The 24,300-nt window shown below is 58.5% G+C and overlaps 1 protein-coding gene across 5 annotated transcripts; it reads left to right on the top strand.

The window, feature by feature from the left end:
* Positions 1-290: 290 nt before the first annotated feature.
* KCNJ4 (potassium inwardly rectifying channel subfamily J member 4) lies at positions 291-24,300 on the top strand. Of its 5 annotated transcripts, none has more exons than XR_009543282.1 (3): positions 291-524; positions 8,867-8,969; positions 9,078-9,392. XR_009543282.1 is itself a non-coding variant. In XM_060164787.1 (3 exons), exon 3 carries the CDS (start codon positions 22,639-22,641, stop codon positions 23,974-23,976), a length of 1,338 nt encoding a protein of 445 aa, XP_060020770.1. In that variant the 5' UTR covers positions 291-524; positions 17,351-17,539; positions 22,600-22,638; the 3' UTR covers positions 23,977-24,300. The 5 variants fall into 5 exon arrangements, 4 of the variants coding, with proteins under 4 accessions (XP_060020770.1, XP_060020772.1, XP_060020773.1 ...); XM_060164787.1 differs by lacking the exons at positions 8,867-8,969; positions 9,078-9,392 and adding exons at positions 17,351-17,539; positions 22,600-24,300; XM_060164788.1 differs by lacking the exons at positions 291-524; positions 8,867-8,969; positions 9,078-9,392 and adding exons at positions 12,258-12,370; positions 17,351-17,539; positions 22,600-24,300.

Raw genomic sequence — 24,300 nt, forward strand, 5'->3', positions numbered from 1 at the left:
GAGCCGAGGGCGCGGCGGGGGAGGTGGCGGCAGAGCCGGGACTGGCCGGCCGCGGGGGTCTCGGGGCCAGAGGCGAGCGCAGCGGGGCAGGGAGCGGAGCGCAGGGCGGGGGACAGCGCGGAGTGACAGCGAGAGAACAGTGGGGGCGGCGGAGGGAAGGAGCCTGCGGCGGGGGCGGGGGGCGCCAGCGCCATGGGTCCCCGGACCCTCGCGCTCTGAGCCCCGGCCCGGGGCCCGACGATGCTGAAGCCGAGGCGGCGCCGAGGGCGCGGCGCGGGGCAGCGCTGAAAGTTGGGCGGCCCGCGGGGAGCGGCGCGGGACGGCCCGGAGACCGCGAGACCCGGGGACCGACGGACAGACCCACAGGCAGCCGGGGAGGGGGGGCGGGGCCGGCCCACCGAGTTCGCGGGGAGTGGGCGCCGGGACACCCTTCTCCCCGCCCGGGACGCCGCCCGCCCGACTGCGCCTGGGATGTAGCGCCCGTTCGCCGCCTCCCGGAGACTCGTCGGACCCTGCGCCCCGCGGTAAGCCGGGCCCGCGCTCGCCGCTGGCGCTGTCCGTCGTCTGTCCGGCCGCGTGCGTGTCTGTGTGTCCCAGGGCCTGGCGGCTCGGTCCCCGCCCGCTCAGCACCTTATCCCTGACCCGGATTCCCACGGCCAGGCGTCCGTTCAGCGCGGTCAGGCGACTCCCCGGGACCTGGTGAGCTCTGTCCTCTGTCCGTCGTCGTCGTCGTCGGGAGCGTTGAGATCTGGGTTTCTGCCAGGAAGGGGGGTAGAGGTGAGTGAAAGGGGCCTTGACCTTCTGCCCCGGCCATGACCTTTCCCTGCCTCTACCCACCCCCAGCTGTCACACTGGGTTGGAGGAGTTTCAAGGCAGGTGACTTGTGTCTCCTTTCCACCTCCCCAACTGCGGCCTGTTTGCAAATGGCCCTGACAACAAAATCCCACTTCTCATGTTTTGAGCACCTGCTTTGGACCCCAATACCCTAGGGTTGGTGGACAGGTATCCAGAGAAGAAGGCAGTTCACATTTCACAGTGGTGGAAACAGGCTGTGCAGAGAGGCAAGACTGCTTTTCCCTTCCCAGACGGAGAACCCCAGGGAAAGAGAGGTCTGAACGAGCCCTGGAGTAGGGAAACTTCCCTGCAACCGTGCCGGTGCGCAGTGTCCCCCGACCAGCATCTACATGACACTTTTGCCCCTAGAGCCTAGGCTCTGGGATGGGGAGAGGGTGGGGGAGGGGGAGAAACAGGTGGAGGGTGGCCTGGCTGAGTTGGCAGGTGAGGGCCTCAAGAGAAGTAGGATGTCAAGAAGCAGGTTGAGGGAACGGGGAGCTGAGGGAGGGAGGCCTAAGAGCCACGCATGCAAGGCCCAGAGAGGAGCCAGACCTGTGTGTGTGTGTGTGTGTGTGTGTGTGTGTGTGTGTGTGTGTGTGTGTGTGTGTGTGTGTAAAATGTCTGTTCTGCTTCTCCCCCACATCCAGTCTTGTGACCTCCAGGGCTTTGGGGCTTTTTGGAGCTGTTGGCAGGATTTGGGGGGCCTGAGAGCCAAACGGTGGTCCTGGCTCGGCCTGGGATGAGGGGAACAAAACGTCGAAGATGGTGGTAGGATACGGGCTGAAGTGCAACATGGCAGGAGCAAAGGCTGTTGGCCGTTGAGCTGACCCGCAGCCGAATGGGAGTCTGGAGGGCTGAACCTAGAATATTCTACTCTGTTCTCCACTGGGAGGATGGGCTCTTTCTGGGGTTTTCCACGCTGGGCAGTGGGCCTTGTATATCCTCCATTTAGGCTTCTAGAAATCAGCTCAGCTAGCTGAGGAACCAGCACGGTGGACAAGTCACTCTCCTCCCTGACCCTCAACTTCCATATCTGTGGAATGAGGACACTCTTCCCTGTCCCACTGACCTCCAAGGGGAGGAGGGGGCGCCTGCGCTCAGATGAGCTGAGGGCTGTTCAGGCTGGGGAAGCGCTGAACACATGGGAGTAAGGACTCATCTTACCTTTGGAAAGATGCACAGCTAATGGGGAGAGGGGAATATGGCCTGAAATAAGGCTGACCAAGAAGGGGGTACCCAGAATTAGAGGGGGGAGCTGGGGCTTGGGAGCTATTCCTCAGGAACCTTTGGGTTACCCTTGAAAGAGAAGCTCCTCTGCCATAAAAAGTGTTGGGGTGACGGGGAGCAGACAAAGCTGGCCTTGAATTTCTGCTGGGTGACCTTGGGCAGCTGGCCTGACCTCTCTGAGCCTCAGTTTCTTCAGCTGGAGAGTGGGGATGCTGGTACTGACTTCATTGGGTTGCCAGGTGATTTACAGACCACGTGAGGTCTCTGGAAGCAGCTGACACAAGCCTGGAGCACAGTAGGTTCTTAACAGACATTTGCGGAGCAGAGAATAAAGTAGCTTTAGGAGATGCCGTGAAAAAATTTCTTAGCTTAGGATCTAGGAGGGAAGGGGAGGAGGAACAGTGTAGGCTTACAGGGCGGGCTGGTTCTTAATGTGGATCTGGGGGAGGCGGGGGCGTGTGCTGAGGGGGGTGTGAGGAGGAGGGGGCCCCTCTGCGGGGACCACTGAGTCACGAGGACATGTAAGCGACATGACAACCAGCAACATGGTAACCAGGAGACTAGCGGCGGTGGGAAATGGAGCTGGAGCGGTGTGTCGGGGGGGGCAGGACTGGCAGCACCAGGCCTGGAGGGTCCCAGCAGCAGCCAGGCCGGCCTCGCAGAGTGAGGAGGGGAGGCCCCGAGGCCAGGTGGGCTGGGGAGGAGGTGGGGGCCGGCATCGAAGGAGGGAGGCATTCCGGGGTCTGCTGGGCAGGGGGCCTTCTCCTGCGCCTCCCCAGGCTCCTCGCTCCTCTCCTCCACATCTCCACTTTTCATGCCTCTCCCCCTAGGATGCCAAATTTGGCTCACGCAATCTGTCGTCTCTCTTCTGAGATTGGCATCGGGACCAAAGCCGAGTGCATTACATCACCACCGCTCCCCTTGCACGAGGAGAGAAGGAGAGGGAGGGACAGAGGGCTGGGGGGCAAGCGGCCAACCCTCAACTTTCTTTCCTGTCTTCCTGCTCACTCTTCCCCCTCAGTCCCAGGTGTTGGGGGCTTCCGGGAGCAGCCAGGCAGGGCCTCGAGGCAGAACAAGGGCTCTAATCTCGGAGATCCCAGGGCAGGGCAGGTCAGGCCCTGTTGCTGTCCCCCGGGCTAGGCGAGGCCTGGGAGGCAGGGAGCCTGGGTTCAGGACCCCGATCTGTCATTGCTCTGCTGTGTGACCTCGGGCAGCCCCCTCACCCTCACCCCGTGCAGAGCCTACATCTGTATCGAGAACTGTTGGCCATTCAAGATCTTGATGACTCTCCTGAAAAAAGATGCCCTTGAGTCCCGCCGCTGTCCTGGGCACAGGGGAGGCGGCCTGAATTTTGAGTGGCTCTCTGTGACCTTGAGCAAGTGACTTTACCTCCTTATGCCTCCATCTCCTCACCTGTAAAATGGGGTGATAGAACCCTCAAAAGCCCTAGATGTGAAAGAGGTACTAGACATGAACGAGGGGGACGGGGGAAGAGACAGGGTCTCTGGCATGAAACCGGACACTGAGGGGCCCCACGGCTCCCGGCACGCTGGGCTGGAGGTGGGGGGCAGGCTGACACAGCCATTGGCAGGAGAGCGTTTCAGTTCAGACAGAAGGCTTGGCACTTAAATCACTGGTCTGATGCCCTTATTTTACGAAAGTGGAAACCGAAGCCCAGGGAGGGAAGTGGACCCCCCACCCCTGCCCCGCCAAGGTCACGCTGATGGTTTGGGGGTGGAAGAAGAAGAGCTGGGGCCTGAACCCAGGGCTCCTGGCTCCCAGCCCTGCCTGGAAGTAGACAGAGAGACAGGCAGATACACACACCTCCTGTGGAAGACTGTGGCCAGCCCGGACAGGACCCGGGAGTTTTGAGGGCCCAGTTCTCTCTTTGGCCCCCTCCCTGTTCCCTTCCTGCTCCCTGGCTGCCCCATCCTCACCGTCCCTGGCCATTATTCCCATCCCTCACTTGGTCTATTTGAAGAGCTCTCTTTCAGGCTCATTTTCAAGCCAGTTTCAGGCAGTCCCAGTCAGGGACAGGCTGGATTTGGGGTTCAGATGGAAGATTATGGCCCCTTCCAGAAGGTTCCCAGAGCTGGAGGTGCATCTGTGGCTGTTTTGTGAAGTAGTGAGCTCCTTATTCCCAGAGCTATTCAAGCAGAGCCGACTGAGTGCCTGCCAGCGATCTGCCCTGGTGACTCCTGCTTTATGGGGGAGGTTGAATAGCATCCCCACCTTCAAAATCGCGAGAGTCTTCGATACCCCCAGGAGGAGCCGGGAAGCAGTGCCCATCACTTACCGGCTTCCCAGTAAGGAAACTCACGTCGTCGTGCCAGGCATTGGGCTCGGAGCTTTTGTAAATTCCTTCTCATTTAACCCTCCCAGCAACCCCACAATGTCGAACTGAGGTCCCCGTGTTATAGATGGGGGAGCCACGGCTCAGAGAGTCTCTGTGATTTGTCCAAGGTCGCACAGCAGGGAAGTGGAGGAACCTGGGTCTGAGTCCGGGCCTGAGTCTGATTCTCCGGGGCTGTCCCTGGGACTTCCTTGAGGAAAGAGTGGAAAACGTTGTCCCTCCCCTGGGATGGGGCTTGGCAGGAGGTGGTGCGTCGCCCCAGAGCATGACACCCCCTCAGAGATCCCATGGGGGCTCTGTTCTGAAGACATAGAAATAGACATGCGCCCAAGGGGAGAACTCGTTTTACAAAGGGGAAGACTGAGGCTCAGAGACAAAGAATGGCCTGCCCAAAGCTGACTGGAGAGTTAGATATGAGCCAGGGCTCTGTCCCCTGCGCCAGTGGGCAGGGAGGGGCCTTTGGGCTGATGGTGGAGGGAGGTCTGGGACTGGGAGTGCAGACTGCTGGCTGCTTTGGCAGAGGGCTGAGAGTGCTGGCTCTAGGCTAGGGCCGTGGGTAAGGGAGCCAGCCTTGGGAGCAGGGAGAAGGAAGCAGGAAGAGAAACCAGCAGGGATAGCAGGTCCACCTCTGTCCTCCCTGGTCCTGCCCCAGGGCCATCCACAGATGTCAGTGTCATACAGCCTGTGAGGTCAAGAGGAACTGTAGATGGGACCTGTCTGGCAAGAGAGGGTCTTGGAGCCAGCAGCCTTGGGTGTGGCTCCCTGTGTGACCTTAGGTCAGTTCCTCACCCTCTCTGAGCTTAGTACGCCCATCCGCGTGGTCAAGAATCTGGACTAAATGATCTATTTCTACAAAGTGGCTGCCGTTGGGCTGTCTCTCAAAGCGCTCCTCCCATTCCCGTGAGGACCCTGGGCCCTGGGAGAAGGGCGGGCAGGAATCCTGGGGGTTGGCATAACCTTTAAGCCTCCTCAGCGACTCAGTCCTCCTTGGGGTGCGGGGGGATCTCCGAGCACAGCCCTTCTTCTCCTTTTCATCTTTATTTTTCTCCTGCTCCCTCTTCTCCTCACTACGTGGGCTGATCGCTGCTCAAACTTTTAATTCAGATGGTAATTGAAATAATAATATGGGCTGAGGCCCCTCTGCTTGTGACGCTGCAGCTGGTGGAGCTCAGCTATGAATAGACCTTGAGTCACACACGCGCGCTCCTGCAGGCGCGCACACGGGCCTGACGGGGGGTGGGTGGGGTGCAGCCGGGGGACAGGGGAGCTCACGCTCCAGCTTGCTCCGGGTCTCAGCCCCCCATTCCCAAAGGCCGGGGCCAGTTCTGCCCCTGCGGCCCGTCATCTGGTCCCTGTGTTGAACCTGACTTGGGGCATTGGTGGGTCCCTCTGTTCACAGAAGGGGAAACTGAGTTTCAGCGAGGGGGAGGGACCAGCTGGACACAAATGGAAAGTGACTGGACTCAATTTGAACTGATGGGTTTCACCTGGTTCTAAGACCTCTGTTCCTTTTCAGGACACACGGGCCAGGCAAATGGGTGGGAGGAATGCTGGGGTGCGGCCCCCGTGGCCCCCGGCGCATGCACCCCCCTGCCTCACCTCCTCCCAATACACACACCCCCTCCAGCTCGCACACTCTCTGGCCCACTATCACACACGCTTTCTCTCACACACTTGCACACACTCACATCCGCTCACTCACATCTCATACACGCGAACTGCTCGGATAGATGGTGCTATTGCTTGGCTGCTGGGGTGACAAAGGTTTTCCTAGAGGTCCAGCTGCAGGAAGAGGACAAGGTCCAATGTACCAGGCTTTACGCTGGACTTTATATTCATGACCTCACTTAAACCTCCCCGCCACCCTCTGAAGGCCGTCACTCCGACTTTTCAGGTGAGAAAACTGAGGCTCAATGAGAAGCAAGGGTTTGCCCCAGGTCCAACGGGTAGAAAGAGCCACATGTTGTTTGTCCCGCTGGGAATGCACCCAGTCCCAGTTCTAGCCATTCTGCGACCCTCCATTTGGCCTCTGAGGGAGGGAGGGGGCATCCCGTCCAGCCTGGGGCTCCCCTTCCTCACCCTGCGCCAGTTCCCCCAGTCCTGCCTGTGGCTACCTGGTCAGTCGTTGACCAGCCCTACTGCCAGATGCCGGAACATCTGGCCTGTAAGCAGGGGGAGGTGCCCATGAGGAGCATTGGCAGGTCAAGGAGAGGGGCTACCAAGGAAGGTGGTCCTTGGTGGTCCAGACCCTAGCTGGTGCTGTGTAGGGAGTTGGCGTTGCCATGGTGACCTATCAGCCGGCAGCCTGGGTCTAGACCTGCTTGGGTGGGCCTTGGGGGGGGGCTTCAGAAGGGCAGGGGGGAGATGCGGTGGGGCGTGGGTACAGCTGAGCAGAAACAGCCCCTGGTCTCGGATGAAGGAGGCCACTCTCCCCACCTTTACCCTGCAGTGCTGGTCTGCTCCTGTGTCTGCTTTTTCTCTAGCACTCTGCTGGGAGATGGAGCAATGGAGCCCAGAGACCACAGTGATTTGCCCAAGGTCACACAGTGATGGTGACAGAGCTGGGGCTGGACCAGAGCTCGGGGCTCCTTCTGATTCCTTTGCCTCCCCTCTTCCAGGGCTGCCGACACCTCTGTCTCCCTCAGACACTCCTTGTATCTATGCAGGGGATGAGCTGATCTCCTGGGGAAACCCCTAGGTTGGAGAGAGGGGCAGGGGCAGCAGTCCCTTGTCACCGTGGGTGCAGCTGAGCGAGGAAGACAGGCCTGGGATTGGATCACTCACTTATCCCGAGTGACATTAACCAGGTCCCCATCCCCCTGGGAACCTCGCTTTGCTCCTCTGTGAAACAGGGCTCTGTGATGGTGGGGGGAAGTGTGTGGCTTCTTCCTTTTGCTGCCCCACCTGTTCTCGGAGCCCATCCCAGCTCCACCTGGGCAGCGAGGATGGGAGGGGACCTTAGCTAGGCCGGGGAGGAGGAGGTACATTCACAGTGAGGGGCTGGTCCCATTTTACTGATGGGGAGATTGAGGCCTGGGGAGGGGAGTTTGCCCAAGCTCGCCTTGGTGGCAGAACCGGCACCAAGCTTTACTGGCCTCTGGGACACCCCACCACCACGCTGCAGCTCCTCGCCGACCCCGACCCCAAACTCCCTGAAGGAGCCTCCCCTCTCCCATTGTAGGCCTGAGAAGTCTAGCCCGCCACCTCCCCCCCCCTGAAGAGTTAAGGCGCCACTCAGCCTGGGGACAGATGGAATAGGGGTCAGCAATGGGAGAACTCCACGAGGCCATACAGGGGAGGTGGCAGGCACAGAGCTAGAGGGGCCCTGGCTGTGGGTGACGTGAACCGGGGGCAGACGAGGCTGCAGTCACTCTGACACATGGGCATCAGAGCCCCTCACACCCTTTTGAGGGGGAGCTCACCATCTCCCGGGGCAGCCCGCTTGTGTCTAGAGGGTTCTGCTAATTGAGACCTGCCCCCCAGTTTGGCCTTGGCTCTGCACTCTGGGGTCTGAGGAATCTAGCCTGTCCCCCCAAGGCTTCTTTCTTCTGGCCTCGTAGTCCCCGCTGAGGCCTGTGGATGAGAAACAGAAAGTCTGGGTTCAAGTCCAACTCCACCCCTGAGTTGGCTGTGTGACCTTAGGCAGCCTTTGCACCTCTCTGAGCCTCCATCCCCTGACCCATAGGGTGGGCTTGTGCCTCTGCATCTGCGGGTTGCTGGGAAGATCTCTTGAGCCTGGCAGTATAACATGGCCTGTTGTAGACATGAGCTTCTTTGTGTCCTGACCCCTCAGTGGCCACTCTTGGCAGACTTCCAGGTCCCCGGTCATCACCTTCAGACACAGCTCCTCTGGCTGTGTTGAGTGTCAGCACCTGACCTCTGTGCTGAGCCCTCCAGACCTGCTTGGGTGGGGGCAGGCCTGGCTGAGCACCAGCGCCAGGCTGTGCAGCTGCAGATCCTGAGGCCACCTGACCTTGGAAAGAGCCTCTCTCTGGCTGGGCTCCAGGGCCACCCCCTAGCCATGGGGCAGGAGCCGGGCCACAGGGAGGAGAGGGAACCAAGTGGGGCAGAGAGCAGGCCATGGCCTCGTGCTGGAGCTGGCCCGGGTCCCTGAGATGACAGGCCAGGGGTCAGAGAGAACAGACAAGGCAGCCATGGGAAGGACTTACAGTCACCAGCTGCATTAATAGCGCGGCAGAGCCTTACTCCCCACACTCTAGGGAGCTGCCTGAGGAGGGGGTGAGCTCCCTGTCATGGGAGGTGGGCAAGCAACTGCTGAATGGCATCTGTTAGGGGGATAGCAGCAGGTTCTAATACAGGGCCAGGGAAGGGACTGGACCCAGAACCCAGAGTCCCTGTTGTTTGGACCGCAGTGCAGAGGTCCTGTGACCCTAAGGGTCTAACAGACTGTTCCACATACTCCCCCTTGACTTCCAACAACTCTCCCCACAGTTGTGTGCCCCCAAAGCCCATGATCCAAGAATGGTCAGTTGCAGCTTCAAGATAAGCCCTAGATCCCATCTCAACCCATTCACAGCTCCTAAGCACCCCGAAGGTCAGTGCTTTTCAAACTGCATGCAGGTCCTGACCCATTAGTGGTTGTGAAATTGAGTTAGTTGAGTCCACTACTTACGCTTTTTTTTTTTTTAATGAAATAAAAAAGAAAATTTCGGGCTTCCGTGGTGGCAGAGTGGTTAAGAATCCGCCTGCCAATGCAGGAGACACAGGTTCGATCCCTGGTCTGGGAAGATCCCACATGCCGCGGAGCGACTAAGCCCGTGTGCCACAACTACTGAGCCCGTGCTCTAGAGCCCGCGAGCCACAACTACTGAGCCCGTGTGCCACAGCTACTGAAACCAGTGCGCCTAGTGTCCATGCTCCGCAACAAGAGAAGCCACAGCAATAAGCCCGCGCACCGCAATGAAGAGTAGCCCCCACTCGCTGCAACTAGAGAAAAGCCTGCGTGCAGCAACGAAGACCCAATGCAGCCAAAAATAAATAAAATAAAATCAAATAATTTAAAAAAAAAGAAAATTTCAGGGACTTCCCTGGTGGCGCAGTGGTTAAGAATCCGCCTGCCAATGCAGGGGGCACAGGTTCGAGCCCTGGTCCGGGAGGATCCCACATGCCGCGGAGCAGCTGAGCCCGTGCACCACAACTGCTGAGCCTGCGCTCTAGAGCCCACGAGCCACAAGTAGAGAAAGCCTGCACACAGCAACAAAGACCCAACACAGCCAAATATAAATAAAATAAATAAATTTATTAAAAAAAAAGAAAATTTCAAGCACTTGTATGTAATGAGGGTATTATTTAATGATGCTCTTGTTTCATCTCTTAAAATATATGGACTGTATTGTATGATGAGTAGCAATGTAAAATATGTTTTTTTTAATATATAGATTTATTTATTTATTTATTTATTCGTGGCTGCGTTGGGTCTTCATTGATGTGCGTGGGCTTTCCCTGGTTGCAGTGAGCGGGGGTTACTCTTCGTTGCAGTGTGCTGGCTTCTCATTGCGGTGGCTTCTCTTGTTGCGGAGCACGGGCCCTAGGTGCATGGGCTTCAGTAGTTGTGGCTTGCGGGCTCAGTAGTTGTGGCACGCGGGCTCTAGAGCACAGGCTCAGTAGTTGTGGCTCACGGGTTTAGTTGCTCCGTGGCATGTGGGATCTTCCCGGACCAGGGCTCAAACCCGTGTCCCCTGCACTGGTGGGCGGATTCTCAACCATTGCACCACCAGGGAAGTCCTACAGTATGTTTTTACTCTGGGTCTTGGTCAGAAAGTCTGAAATTTACTGCCTTGTATAGAAATCCTGGAGGCAACACTGAGAAGGCTTGAGTGTCCAGATTCCTTTTCTCCAGGGTGCTTGGTTCCTAAGAACATAAGTGCTGAGAATTGCAGGATACTGCTATTCTGTCCTCAGACTTTCCTTCCTTTGCCCAGCAGCCCACTTAGCTCCAGGCCCCCGAGCCTCCTGGTCAACCACCCCACCCTGGGGCCTAGGTCCCGCTCTCTGCCCCCCCCAGCCCTGCTTTGTCTTTGGGTCTGTTTGCCTCGTGTCTTTCTGGCCACCTCCTCTCCAAGCCCTCTGGCCGTGAGGATCCTTTCCACCCTCCTCACATACTTACCTGCAGAGCTCAGCAAAGCAGGGTGGTGTCTGACTCATTTCTCTTCTCCCAGCACACAGCAGGTGCTCAGTTAGTGTTCATTCATTCCACTGTGACTTATGGAGTGCCCTCCGAGGGACGACACTGGGCTGTGTTGGACACACACTAGGCAGGAGGGCAGCTGCCCGTCCAGCTCAGCGTGTTTTTAGGGTGATGAATGAATGAATGAGTGAATGGAGTCTGCGAGCCTCTGGCCTCAGGAGCCAGCTGGCAGATGGTCAGAGGTGACGGGTGAGCACGTAGCTCTTTCCCTGCGCGTAGTAGGCTTTCTGATAGCACCAGTCCTCACAGCTGCGGATGAGCACGAGTGCTCCTGCCGCGGTCTGGCCCTTCCGAGGCCTGTCTGCCGCGCCCTCTCCTGCTGACCCCGCCCCGGCACTGCCTCCTCCTGTCCTTGGAGCTGCTTTTCTGGGCCTAGGACCCTGGGCGCCCCGCTGGGAGGACACCTGGGGACACCTGCCGAGAAGCCAGTGCTCCGTAGGCGTGTGAGGCCGAGGCCCGAGGCCCTGGACGTCCTGCCCCGCTCCAGCACCACAGAAGATCTCCTTCTGGTCTCCACTCAGACGCCATCTCCACTGAGAGGTTCTCCCTAACTCCGGTGACAAAAATAGCTCCTCCCTGGTCACGTTCTGTCACATCACCCTTGCTTAGGTCCTTCACGGGAATTATGACAGGCTGAAACTACCTCGTCTCTTTGACAATCGTCGGATGTTTATTAAGTGTCTGCGTTGTGCCAGGCACTGGGGTTCAGGGGTGAAGCAGAGAGTTGAGGTCCCGGCACTTGCGGAGATTGTGGGTGAAATCAGTTTGGATTGGATAAATGCTGTGAGGAAGACCAGGACGCAGACGGAGAATACCTGGGGGGCCTCTTGGAGGCGGCAGCCTTTGAGTCAAGACCTGAATGGTGGGAAGGTGTGAGCAGTGGAGTCTTGGAGGATTTCATCCAGGAGGGGCAAGAAGAAAGGCCCGAGTGGTCGGGGGTCGGGGGTCGGGGTGGGAGTGGAGAGGGGAGACTGGAGGGCAGGACAGCACCGTGGGAAGCCGAGAGCTCCACGCTGAGGAGTGACGTGGGTCCTCAGCCTGTGTGGAGACGGACTGCATGGGGAGTGGAGGCAGGGAGGCTCAGGGAGGACCCCATGCAGTTGTCGGCAATGACGTGGCTTGCGGCAGGGAGGGCGCTGCAGGCTGGATGGACTGGGCATGGGGCCCACGTCCAGGTCCCATTCCTGCGGTTCACCTGCTTGGGGAAGCTCCTGAACTCCCGGTGGGGACGAAAATAACAGTGCCCACCTCCAGGGTGTCATGAGGGTCAAAGGAGTGGCCAGGGCTTGGCCCAGAGTAAACACTAAATGTTAGTTATCATACCATTATTATGACTCTTGGGTTCGGGGAGGGTTGAAGGATGATGCCCAGGTGTGATGCCTGAGCAGCGCCCCCAGGAGGTCACAGACAGAGATGGGGAAGGCAGGGGAGGGGCGATCCTTCCATCTTGGCTATGCTGGGTTTGTGATGCCTCTTAGACGCCCAGCAGACACTGGAGCAGGTGCCAAATCTGCTTGTCTCTGGAGGGCGATTGGGGCCGGGTGGTATTTTTAGTCAAGGCTGAGCCTGGACACTGCATGGGTTCTGAATAGAGAGGCTGGGAGAGGGGCAACCTGCAGAGGGGCCCTCAGGCCTGGAGGACTTGAGGAGGGAGGCAAGGGTGAGCCAGCAGCCTCCATCAGAACTGCTGGGAGGACCGTGGGCTCAGAGGTGCCCTGGAGGGGGCAGCGGAGAGGACTGGAGGGACGGTAAGTCATCCCCTTCACAAAGGGTTTTTGCATTTTGCAGTTTATAACCCCTTACCCTCCACTGTCACTGTTCGTCTTGGCAACATGCCTACGAAGTGGGTGTTTTTCCTCCCCTTTTTAGGGATGCAATTCAGAGAGGTTAAGACATTTTTCCATGGCCACTCAGTACCAAAGTGAAGTGTTTGTTCTCAGGCTTTCTGGGATCACAGTCCGTTTTGAGGATCTTATGAATGCTATGACCTTTCTCAGAAAATACACATAGGTACACACTAGTTTTAAAACTTTCTATGTGTCTTTTTTTTTTTGTAGGTAATACATTCATATGGTTCTAAAATTAAAAAGACACAAACGGGAATACAGTGAGAATTCTTCCTCCCACCCCTCCCCCAGGCACCTGCTTCCCTTCCCCGGAGGCAGCCAGTGTCACCAGTTTCCTGGGTCTCCATCCATAGACAAGCACAGAAAAGCAAAGATGTGTATCTATAGATTTCTTTTCTCTCCTTTTTTATACAAATGGTAGATACTATGCTCAGCGTTCATCATAGTTACCTTCTTTCACTTAAAAACACATCTTGAAGGGCTTCCCTGGTGGCGCAGTGGTTGAGAGTCCGCCTGCCGATGCAGGGGACACGGGTTTGTGCCCCGGTCCGGGAAGATCCCACATGCCGCGGATCGGCTGGGCCCGTGAGCCATGGCCGCTGAGCCTGCGCGTCCGGAGCCTGTACTCTGCAACGGGAGAGGCCACAACAGCAAGAGGCCCGCGTACCGCAAAAACAAAACAAAACAAAAAAAACACATCTTGAAGACCTACACCGGTTCCTACCGGGCTCCCCCTCGTTTTTTCACTGGCTTCGCGGTGTGCCATTGTGTTTGGGCTGCTTCCAGTCTGGGCAAACCAGGCGCCTGGCTCCTTGAGTGCGTGAGTGTCTGCAGGCCCGGGAGCCCACACAAGTGTCACAGGCAATCGCACGGCTCTCCGAAGCTGCCCGGGGTGGCCTCGGCTGAATTCGCCCTGGCACTTGGCTCTGATCCCCCTGACCCACTCCCCCTCCTCCCCACACCTCTTCTTAGGTTCCGCCTGTGAGCCCAGCAGAGAATTCAAGGAATCCTGTGTGAGTGAGGGGGCATCAGCCCCCACCCCCCAAACTCTGGGAGACCTTCTTCCCAGACCAGCAGCTCCAGCTCCTGGAGTCTTGTTTGCTGAGAAGCCCAGGATGAGGCAATGGGGGGGAGGGGCTGGCAGTGATCACGCCCAACCCTGGCTGTGGAGCTGGGATTGGAGGGCCGCTGTGGGCTGTGCGGAAGTCACCTCTGTTCCTGCCCACTGCCGCCCCCAACCCCGCGCAGCACTTTGCCCATGAGGAGTCTTCACCCTTTCTGGCCAGGGAGAGGGAGCACTCTAATGGGGAAAAGGAGGTGGCGCCACTGGCCTAGGTGGTCTGGGCTGGTCAGAGACACCTGGGCGACTCTGCTGAAACTCCCTCTTCTGGCTTCAGGGGCCCCGCTGTCCTGCTGATCCTCTCCCTCTGCCCCTTGGCCTCCATCTGCTGAGGCAGGTTCTCCTCCGCGTGCTGGAGATGCTCGGGGCTGGGTCTGAGGTCCTCTTCTCTTCCCATCCAGCATCCCTGCCTGGGCGATCTCATCCACTCTTACAACTTACAGCCTCATCCAGGTGTGCACGATCGAATGAGTCTAGCTCTGTCCGGATCTTGGGGGCTGACATGCCGTGGACTTCCCGATGTGGACATTCCAAGGCCACTGCACCCTAGGAACTGGTCCTCTTTCAGCATCTCACCATTACCTATTCCTGACACCCCTCTTCCCAACCCCCCACCCAGCCCATCGCCACACCTGGGAGCTCTCTGTCCGGCATGTGTCCCCAATCTCTTTACTTCTCATGAGCAACGCTGCCACCAGCCTGGCAGCTCCAGGCCACCGTCACCAGCCGCCTGGGCAGCAGCGGTAGCCCTGTCGCTGGCCTGCAGCTTCCACGGTGCCCCACAAAGCATCCTGACATCTCATTCCAGTGTGTACCCCATGATCAGACAGCAGAGGCCTCTGGGGCCAGACAAGGGCAGGGGTGCCACGGGGGCCATATTGAGGACGTTGTATTTTTGAAGCCTGGTGGTGAATGCACGGGTTTATTATATTATAGCTTATTCCTATTTGTCTTAAAGATGTCACATGAAGGTTTAAAAGATCAAACCAGGCAAAACCTCACCACCTGCCCGTTTCCCATAGCCATGAGGATGAATTCTGAAACCCTGCCCACCCCTCACCTCTGGGGCCTCATCCTGGGTGACCCTCCCTCTTGCTCACTTCAGTCCTGCTCTCTGGCCTTGCTGCAGATTCTCTTTCTGGAATGTTCCACACAGATACACAATTCTCCCGATTGTCTTGGCTCCCACCTACTACTCAGGTCTCGGTTTAAATGTCATTTTCTGAAAGAGGCCTTCGGGGACCCTCATCGAACTACGGCCCCTTTTCTTCTCTCTCACGTCACACCATAATTTTCCTTCAAGCAGCTCACCACAGCTGACGGCTGTCACCTGTGCAAATGCTTGTTACGTGTATAGCATCTCTCCCCAACCGATGCATAAGTTGCGTGAGTCCACGGCCTGTGCCTGACCCGCAGCAAGGGCAATAGTAACTGAGTGAGCGCCTATGAGGAATGAGCACGCAGCAGAGCAGGTCCCTAGAAGCCACAGCAAGACAGTGGGGATTGAATCCCACCACCAGCGAGGGAGCGGAGGTTGTTCTGGAAGAGAGAAGCCTTCGGGGATCCGCTCTTGCCTTCAAGTTCCTATAGGGAGAGGGCAAAGGTGTCTGGGGGGCCTCTTTGGTGGGACTGTCTGGCCAGTAGAAGAGGCTCCTTTGGGAGCAGGGAGCCCTCCATCTATCAGTGCAGGGGCCAGGCGTCAGCAATGCAGCACAGGGCATACCTGCAGCTTGGAGCAGTGGCCCTTCTGTCCTCCAGCCACCAGCTCCTGCCATTTGGCCATGACTGGAAGGTCCGTCTGGACATTCTGGGGAATTTGCTTTCTAAACCTGTTCGCTGGCTGGCTGCGTGGTTGGGAGGTGCGGTGGTTGTAGAGCTGGAGGAATGAGCCAGTTCACCCCACACTGCTCAGAGCCCCTCTGGAGCCCGGAGTCACCTGTGTGTCTAGGCTCTGTCTGGACCTCAAATCAGGGACCCAGTTCCTGGCTCCAACTTGCCCTATGACCCAGTTTCTCCTTTCCCAGTAGGACCTGCTGGACAGAACCTGGCACAAAGGAGGGCAGGTGTGATAAATGTTTACTAAGTGGAAGAAACTTTTGATACAACAGTGTTTCTCTGAGGCAGGAGAGCAGAGTGTCTAATGTATGTGCTCTGGCATCAAACTGCTTGGTTCCAAATCCTGACGTTACTACTTACAAGCTGTGTGACCTTCGGCAAGTTGCCGAACCTCTCTGTGCCTTGGTTATCTTACTTCTAAAGTAGGGATGGGGCATTCCCTGGCGGTCCAGTGGTTAGGAGTTAGGACGCGTAATGCCACAGCAGGGGGCACAGGTTCAATCCCTGGTCAGGGAACTAAGATCCTGCAAGCCACGTAGTGCAGCCAAAAAAATTTAAAAAATAAAGTAGGGATGAAAACGGAAACTTCCTCTGAGGTCAGGATGAGGATGGCAGGAATTGATCAGCGTAAAGCACTCAGAACAGTGCCCGCACAGAGCAAATGCACACTAAATGCTCCGTGTGGATTTTGCAGTGTCACACTGCTGGCCAGTGGGGGAGGGGCTACGCATGCAGTGGGATTTCGGGGTACAGAAGAAGGTGAGGGGGAGGAAGAGAGTCTGTTGAGCCCCCACGGTGTGGCCTGCACTTTTATGACGATTGACAATCTGCTTCTGGTCCTCACGACACCACCCCGCAAGGTAGGCATTACGGTGTTCCTTTGTAAATGAAGGCACTGAAGCTTAGAGGTCAAGGATCCTGCTGGAGCCAGACGGGACTGAGCCCACTCCCGGCCCAGCTCTGTGAGAGTCTGAGGCCGCTGCTCTTACTCACCTGCTCCCTAGCGTTGGTGTTGGAAGAAAAGTTGGACGGGGCCGCATGATGGGTGCAGGGTGGGCTCTGGGGCATGACATCTGAAATCCAGGGGAGGGGATCGAGGGAAGGACTGTTCAGCCTCTGAAGTGATTTGTACCACTTACCAACCACTTACTCTGTGCTGGGCACCTGTGCATGATCCCATTTACCTCTCAGAATAATCTTATGAGGTAAGGAATGCTCTTAGAGCCACCTAAGGATGAGGCGTGCAGGGACCAGAGAGGTTAAGTAACTTGCCCAAAGTCACACAGTTGGAAAGTGGTACAGAGACTCCAGAGTCAGAGCCACTGCCCTGGGAGGGGGAAGATTTGGGCTCTGGAGATTCATCGAGAGAAGGTAGTCAGACCTCCCAGGGTCTGAGGAGCAGGACAGGGGCCGGCAGAGGACCGTGGGCAGGATGGGACAACCCCATGGCTAGATCCATCCTTAGCCGCCTCTTACTCTTTGAGGAGCACAGCTGCCTGCACTTAAGTCCTCTCCCTCCTCCAAATCCCCGTGTGTGTGAGATGAAAGGACCCTCCCCGCCAAAGCAGGTAGTCCAGGCCCGAGAGGCCTCAGTCAGAGCTGGGGTTGGGGGCAGGCCCTGTGCTCCTCACAAGGCTGGGAAACGGGGCAGTCTTGTTAATTCCTTCCACTTCCTCCAGGGAAATCTTCTCTTCCCCCCACTCCCCTGGCCCTGCACCGCCCCCATTCCCCCATGGGTGCGCCGTCTGCTAGAAGAGGCAGCCTCCCCTCAGGCCCAAGAGGGACTCAGGGATGAGTGGGACTCATCAGATTCAAGAACGCCCACCAGATCACCCGCCTTATTTCAGACTCTGTGCTGGGCTCTTACTTCATTACATCTTCCCAGCTCTCTGGCCAGAGAGCAATTACGGTCCCCCATTTTGCAGATGGAGAGAAGGAGCCCCTGGCTGGAGCAGTTAGTGGTGGAGCCAGGACTTGAAGCCAGGTTTCCGGTCTCCCAGGCCAGTGTTCTTACACCGTCATCTTCATCATCATCTTCATCTCATCTCATTCACTGTGTTTTACCTGCAATGCCCTGTTGAACCCTCAGCTGATGTTTCTATTACGTAGGTGAGGTAGGTGCTGTTAGCATCATCTCCATTTTGCAGGTGAGGAAACCGAGGTCCACAGAGGACATGCTAGGAGGTTGACAGAGCCGAGCCTGGGAGCCTAATGTGTTGGTTAAAGCCCCGAAAGTGAGGCTTTAACCAGCACATTGTTTTCATCAAGTTGAAAAGAAGCCGAGTGAGGGGCAAGGGGCTGTGAGGAAGCAGGGCTGGCGGCTGGCAGTGCAGCCGCGGAAGGCTTCAGAGAACAGAGGCGGCTTGGGCTGAGGCTGGAGAGCTGGGGAGAGGCGTGAGGGGGTCCGGGTTGAGCAGGGCATCGTGGGAGGTGAAGGGAAGGCCAGAGGCTGGGGACCAGGGTGAGCCAGGACCTGGACCCACCCAGGCCTGAGTCGGAATCCCGGTTTTGCCACACCTGCTGTGTGACCCCATCCCCGTCCCTACTCCCCCACCCCCACCCCCAGCCTGTGATTCTTCAGCTGGGAAGAGAAGTAATAACCCTGCTTGTTGCTGTGGTAGGTGCTTAATAAATGCTTGTTAAATTAACAAAGAGTTGTAGTGATGTTTCAGCAAGAGGGACCAGACAGTGCCTGGCATAGAGCTGGCGCTTCCAGAGTGTTCCCTCTCTGAGGGCGGCCACCGAGGGATGACGGGTTCAGCTGGGCCCCACTCTGAGCTGTGTGACCTCCGGCAGGTCCCTCCGCCTCCCCTGCTGTCCCACCCAACATCAGTGGGGTGCTTGAAGGCCTGCAGGCGGGCTAAGCACCCCCGACGTGTGCGCTTCTGCCCCCTCCCGCCCGCCGTCTAGGGGCCGAGTGCGGCCAGGCCAGCCCGCCTGGGCCTCAGGACACGCTGCTGCTGCTGTCTGGGGCCAGAGGGCCTGCGTGACGCACCTGCAGACGCCACCGTGACTCCCACAAGTGGCGGCGGGTGCTCGTGGGGAGATTCGCCTGCACAGCCTTCCCAGGCTGCGGGGAGCTGCTGAGGCTGCTGCCACTTTATTGGCTTTTTTTCGGCAAAGGGAGCTGTGGGCAAGGAGGGGGCATTTGGTGTCATCATATCATAGGGAAAACCTAAGAGGACACAGGTGCGGGGTGGTCCTCCTGCCTCTCTGGACCCCCTGGCAGGCAGGGTCCAGCCCTCCCTAACTCCTCAGGAAGGAGCAGGATAGAGACGGTGCCAGTGAGCTGACAGCCCTGCTGGTCCCCTTCACTCTCTCCCTGAGGCTCAGGTGTCCATCGCCAGCTGCTGACTCATGTGCCACAGCCCTGCTCTCAGCCTCAGTTTCCCTAGTTGTCCAGGATCCAGATGTTCACAGCCAGCAAAATTAAAAACAAACAAAAAAAAGAGTTGGTAACTTGCACAGCATTGTCGATTCTTCACTTGGCTAAGAAAGGACATTACATTTCAAAACGCAGCCAGCATCGCCCATCCCCATTATTTCCCAAAAAGAAAGAACGTTCACCCTGCAAGATGCTGCAGGCTGCACTCTTAGAATAAGGGAGGGAGAGCCTGGCTGGGAAGGGGAGGGACTTGTTCCAGGTCACCGAGCAAGGCAGCCAGAGCGCCCGGCCCCCCGGGCCCCCACCATAGAAACCCTGTTCCCCAGTGTGTGCACACAGGGCACTTTTCGGTGCAAGCAGATTAGACCAGCTCCCTTTTTCCAGAAAAGTACACTTAGTTGTAGCCATGGTACAGGCACCTGAACAGCTAGGGCACCCTTGCTCTCTCTCTCTCTCTTTTAATAAAACATCTATATTCGGAGGAAGATGGTACCCAATCATCAATGCCTGTCGCCTCTCTCCCATGATCTGTGTCCCTTTCTCTTTCACACTTTTCCCTTGGGTCCTTGTGCCTTCACCAGGAAGCCCCGTGTGACAAACAAGGGACAGAAAAGCTGGCCGTCTCCTGGCAGCTGTGACCCGTGAGCACTGGCCGAGCTCCGTACCCCTCACTTTGTATCATCCTCGTGCGGTGCCGGCACGTGCGGTCCCGCTCTCGTGCGGTCCCGCTCTTGTGCAGGGGCTATGGTGATGGATGGAGTGGTGGTGTATCTGGGCAGGTGACTGAGGATGAGGGGCTGGGCCCTCACCAGCCCAGGGTCTTCAGGGGGACGCCCCACACATGGGCTGCCCGTGGTGGAGTGTCGGACCTGGTGGCAGCACCTGTGCTCGCGGGCAGCTTTCCCAAAGGCCCAGGAGTGGACGTTTCTGAGCACCGCCTGAGCTAGCGGGCACAACGGTGGTGGCCCCGGGCCTGGCCCAGGGCAGGGGCTCGGGGAATGGTTGCTGTGACCGGGAGAGGAGGCGTGGGGCCGGGAGATGAGCTGTGCCCCCCGCCCCCCGGGCTACACGTGGGTGCTGGGGATGGGGAATTGGGGTGACGGAAGGGCAGGGGCTGGGGAGGTGTTGAAGTGGAGGGTGTGAGTGTAGTGGGTAGGGACGTACAGAGCCTCGTCCTGGGGCTTCGCTGAGACTCCTGGCACTTCCGCTAAGGGATGGGAAACAGTGGGAAGTGCTGGTGAGGGGAGCCCCATGAAGAACCCTCTCCTGCAGCACCAGATGAACCCCCAAGGTCAGGACCAGTTCCTTTGGGCAGAGATCGAGGGCCCCGCAGCACCCTGGGCTCCTGTCTGGCCTTGGACAGGGCCCTTACCCTCTCTGGGCCTCACGGTCTTCATCCACCAAAGGCCCAGGTTGCTACACTCTGTCCCCTCTGCCTCTCTATCCTGCAGACCTGAGGCTGGTGGGTCCAGCCTGCCAGGGCTGGGCTGGTGCCCTCTCTTCCCTAGCCCCGAAGTCCTACCCCAACGCCCTCCAGAGAGGAAGCTCCTCTTCCCGGGAGCACCTCCTTGACCTTCCAGGAGTGGAAGTGAGGTGATTCCTCAGGGCTGGCGCACCTGCTCTGGGACCCTTAGCAAGTTCATTTCAGCTCTGAGCTTCCTTGGCCTCAGATGTAAAATGAGGGTCTTGAAATCAGTGATCTTGAAACCCTTCCTACGGGCTCTGGTTCCTTCTGTGGTGCTAATGGATGCATTCAAGATGGTGAGACAAAGCAGAGAGGGATGTATTTAGCGAAGGAAGACCTCTCTGAAAGCCATTTATAGCCTAGAAGGTGCCCCTGGCCCCCAGTACCCACCTGGAGCCTGGCTGTTGGGACTCTAGGGGAGGCAGCAGAGAGGGTCTGGGAAGCCCAGTTAAAATCATGACCTCTTAAGGGCCAGCCCTGCACACCCGCATTACCTGTTAGGTCCTTAGACTGATGGGTCTCACTGGTCCCATTTTCCAGATGAGGAAACTGAGGTGCAGAGCAGTCCCGTAACTTGCCCAAGTTACATGGTGGATCTGGGACTTCAATCCAGGACTGTGGGATCCAGGGAGCTCCTTTTAAGGGGGAAAGGGAGGAGAACCCAGAGTCAGGATAGGGTGACTGCAGGGGAGGGAGGAGATGGGGGCAGGGCTCACTCTCCCTGGGCTGAGAGAGGGAGTTTCTCCCAGGAAGAGGCAGGCTCTGAAGCTGTTGATCTCTAAATTACAGCGTTGGCGCGCACCGGTTGCTGCGGCAACCAAGTTGTCCCGAACCGGGGAAGTGTATAAACATTGCCACAGATGCACAATTAGATCAGGAAGAAGAATAGAACAGAAAATAGAAACTTCCAGCCTTATATAATTCTGGGCCAAAACGTTACTAGGAACCCGGGCCCGGGCCCAGCCCCGGCCCTGCCATCCGCTGGGGCCCTGGGCGGCACCATCTCTCTCCTGGGGCCCCAGCGGAGGGGAGGGTGAGGGGAAGGTCTGCCCTCCGTGGGCCCAGCTGGTACGCCCGCCACCCGGCAGGGTGAGAGGCCACCTCCACCGAAACAGCTGGGGATGCTGACAGGCAAATCCTGCCTCTCACCAGCTTCCTCCTGCTCTAGGAAGCGGGAAAGAAGGCAGGAGGGCAACTGGCTTTAACTGAGCACCTACTGTCTCCTCGGGTCCTGTGAGGTAGGGTTTTGATCCCCGTTTTACAACTGAGGAAACTGAGGCTCAGAGAGGTGAAATGAGTTGCCTGAGTTTACGTAGCTAGGTAGTGGTGTGTCTGCCTCCGCCACCCCAGATCTTCACACCGCGAACTCAGCAATACTGACAGCACCTGGGGGCTGAAGAGTTAGACACACCTGGACTTGGACTCACCAGCTGTGCGGCCTTAGACAGGCCAGTTCCCCTCTCTGAGCCCCCGTTTCCTCACCTGTGATATGGAAATAGGGATGCCTACACGGGAGCCAAAAATCAGGGCTCCCCTTATGTCCGTCCTGACCACCACACTGGAGTCTTCACCCACCACTGCTCCCAACAAGTTTGGGGACAGGACAGGAACTGACGTTGGGCTGTGGGTCCCGGCACTGCCCAGTAGAACTTTCTGCAATGACGGAAATGTCCTGCATCTGCTCTGTCCAGTATGGTGGCCATTAGCCACATGTGGCTACGGAGCCCTTGAAATGCGGTGGGTGCAGCCGGGGAACTGAAGCTAACGTTTTATTTAATTTTAATTAAATGTAAGAGCCACAGGTGGCCAGTGGCTGCCGAACTGGACCGCACAGGATAATGTCCTACCCCCGAGAGACCCAGAAGCGCAGAGGCTGAGCCCAGGGAGGTGAGCGGGGCCCAGAGCATTCACCACTTCCTCTGCTCAGGGCACGTGGGACAAACAGTGCGAGGGCGGTGCCGAGATGGGCATCAGGAAGCCCCCGGAAGAGCAGGCACAGGAGGTTCCGGTGGGGGAGGAGGGGCAGCGGGAGAGGCTGGGACTAGGGCCTGGATCCCGGTGGCCTCAGCTTCTGGTCTGGCAGACCCCGATCCCGGAGCTGGGCCAGCCACGGAGGCACTCCCTGCCTGTTGTCAGAACCACCTTAATATTCTGCCCACGTGGTGGAGGAAGCCTTGGGTCTCAGTCCAGGCTCCACCCCTTCTGAGCATCATTGGGTGGGTTCCCTGCAGCCCTGGAACCCGGACTCCGGGGGCCCTTGGAGAGCCGCTCCCACGGCAGCCACTCGCTCCCCAGCGTCTCACGTGTCTGCTTCTCCCCCGCAGGCCCTGCGTCTTCCCAGGTGACCACGCCGGCTTCAGGACATGCACGGGCACAGCCGCAACGGGCAGGCCCACGTGCCCCGGCGGAAACGCCGCAACCGCTTCGTCAAGAAGAACGGCCAATGCAACGTCTACTTCGCCAACCTGAGCAACAAGTCGCAGCGCTACATGGCGGACATCTTCACCACCTGCGTGGACACACGCTGGCGCTACATGCTGATGATCTTTTCCGCGGCCTTCCTTGTCTCCTGGCTCTTTTTCGGCCTCCTCTTCTGGTGCATCGCCTTCTTCCACGGTGACCTGGAGGCCGGCCCGGCGGGGGCCGCGGCGGGGGCCCCGGTGGCAGGAGGCGGCGGGGCGGCCCCGGCGGCCGCCAAGCCCTGCATCATGCATGTGAACGGCTTCCTGGGTGCCTTCCTGTTCTCCGTGGAGACGCAGACTACCATCGGCTATGGGTTCCGATGCGTGACGGAGGAGTGCCCGCTGGCGGTCATCGCCGTGGTGGTCCAGTCCATCGTGGGCTGCGTCATCGACTCCTTCATGATCGGCACCATCATGGCCAAGATGGCCCGGCCCAAGAAGCGGGCGCAGACGCTGCTGTTCAGCCACCACGCGGTCATCTCGGTGCGCGACGGCAAGCTCTGCCTGATGTGGCGCGTGGGCAACCTGCGCAAGAGCCACATCGTGGAGGCCCACGTGCGGGCCCAGCTCATCAAGCCCTACATGACCCAGGAGGGCGAGTACCTGCCGCTGGACCAGCGGGACCTCAACGTGGGCTACGACATCGGCCTGGACCGCATCTTCCTGGTGTCGCCCATCATCATCGTCCACGAGATCGACGAGGACAGCCCGCTCTACGGCATGGGCAAGGAGGAGCTGGAGTCGGAGGACTTTGAGATCGTGGTCATCCTGGAGGGCATGGTGGAGGCCACCGCCATGACCACCCAGGCCCGCAGCTCCTACCTGGCCAGCGAGATCCTATGGGGTCACCGCTTCGAGCCCGTGGTCTTTGAGGAGAAGAGCCACTACAAGGTGGACTACTCGCGCTTCCACAAGACCTACGAGGTGGCCGGCACGCCCTGCTGCTCCGCCCGGGAGCTGCAGGAGAGTAAGATCACCGTGCTGCCCGCCCCACCGCCCCCGCCCAGTGCCTTCTGCTATGAGAACGAGCTGGCCCTCATGAGCCAGGAGGAAGAGGAGATGGAGGAGGAGGCCGCGGCCGCTGCCGCCGTGGCCGCGGGCCTGGGCCTGGAGGCAGGCTCCAAGGAGGAGGCGGGCATCATCCGGATGCTGGAGTTTGGCAGCCACCTGGATCTGGAGCGCATGCAAGCCACCCTCCCGCTGGACAACATCTCCTACCGCAGGGAGTCCGCCATCTGACCTCCAGGCCCGCCCTCTCGCTTCCCACCAGAGCCTCTTCCGGGGGTGGGCTGCCAGGACACCTCCACCGCACTCAGGACACAGTGGCTCACCCTGGCTCCATGGACCTTCTGGAGAGAGCTGGGGGCTTCAGAGACTGGGAGGCCCCTTCCTACTGACTCCAGAACCCAGGCCTGGGAAAGGGCCAGGAGACCCTCGGTCTGGTCAGCCTGGGTTCTCCAGCACCTACCCACTGGCGGCTCAGGAACCCCAGACCCACCACCCTTTCCCCACCGACCCTTCAAGGACATTCCCCCTTTGCTCTCAGAACCTTGGGGAAGGCGG

Source organism: Lagenorhynchus albirostris, chromosome 11 (genome assembly GCF_949774975.1).
Source record: "Lagenorhynchus albirostris chromosome 11, mLagAlb1.1, whole genome shotgun sequence".
NCBI lineage: Eukaryota > Metazoa > Chordata > Mammalia > Artiodactyla > Delphinidae > Lagenorhynchus > Lagenorhynchus albirostris.

What these genes read in the sequence shown, in the direction of transcription:
- KCNJ4 (XM_060164787.1), top strand. Translation starts at nt 22,639, where the DNA reads ATGCACGGGCACAGCCGCAACGGGCAGGCCCACGTGCCCCGGCGGAAA.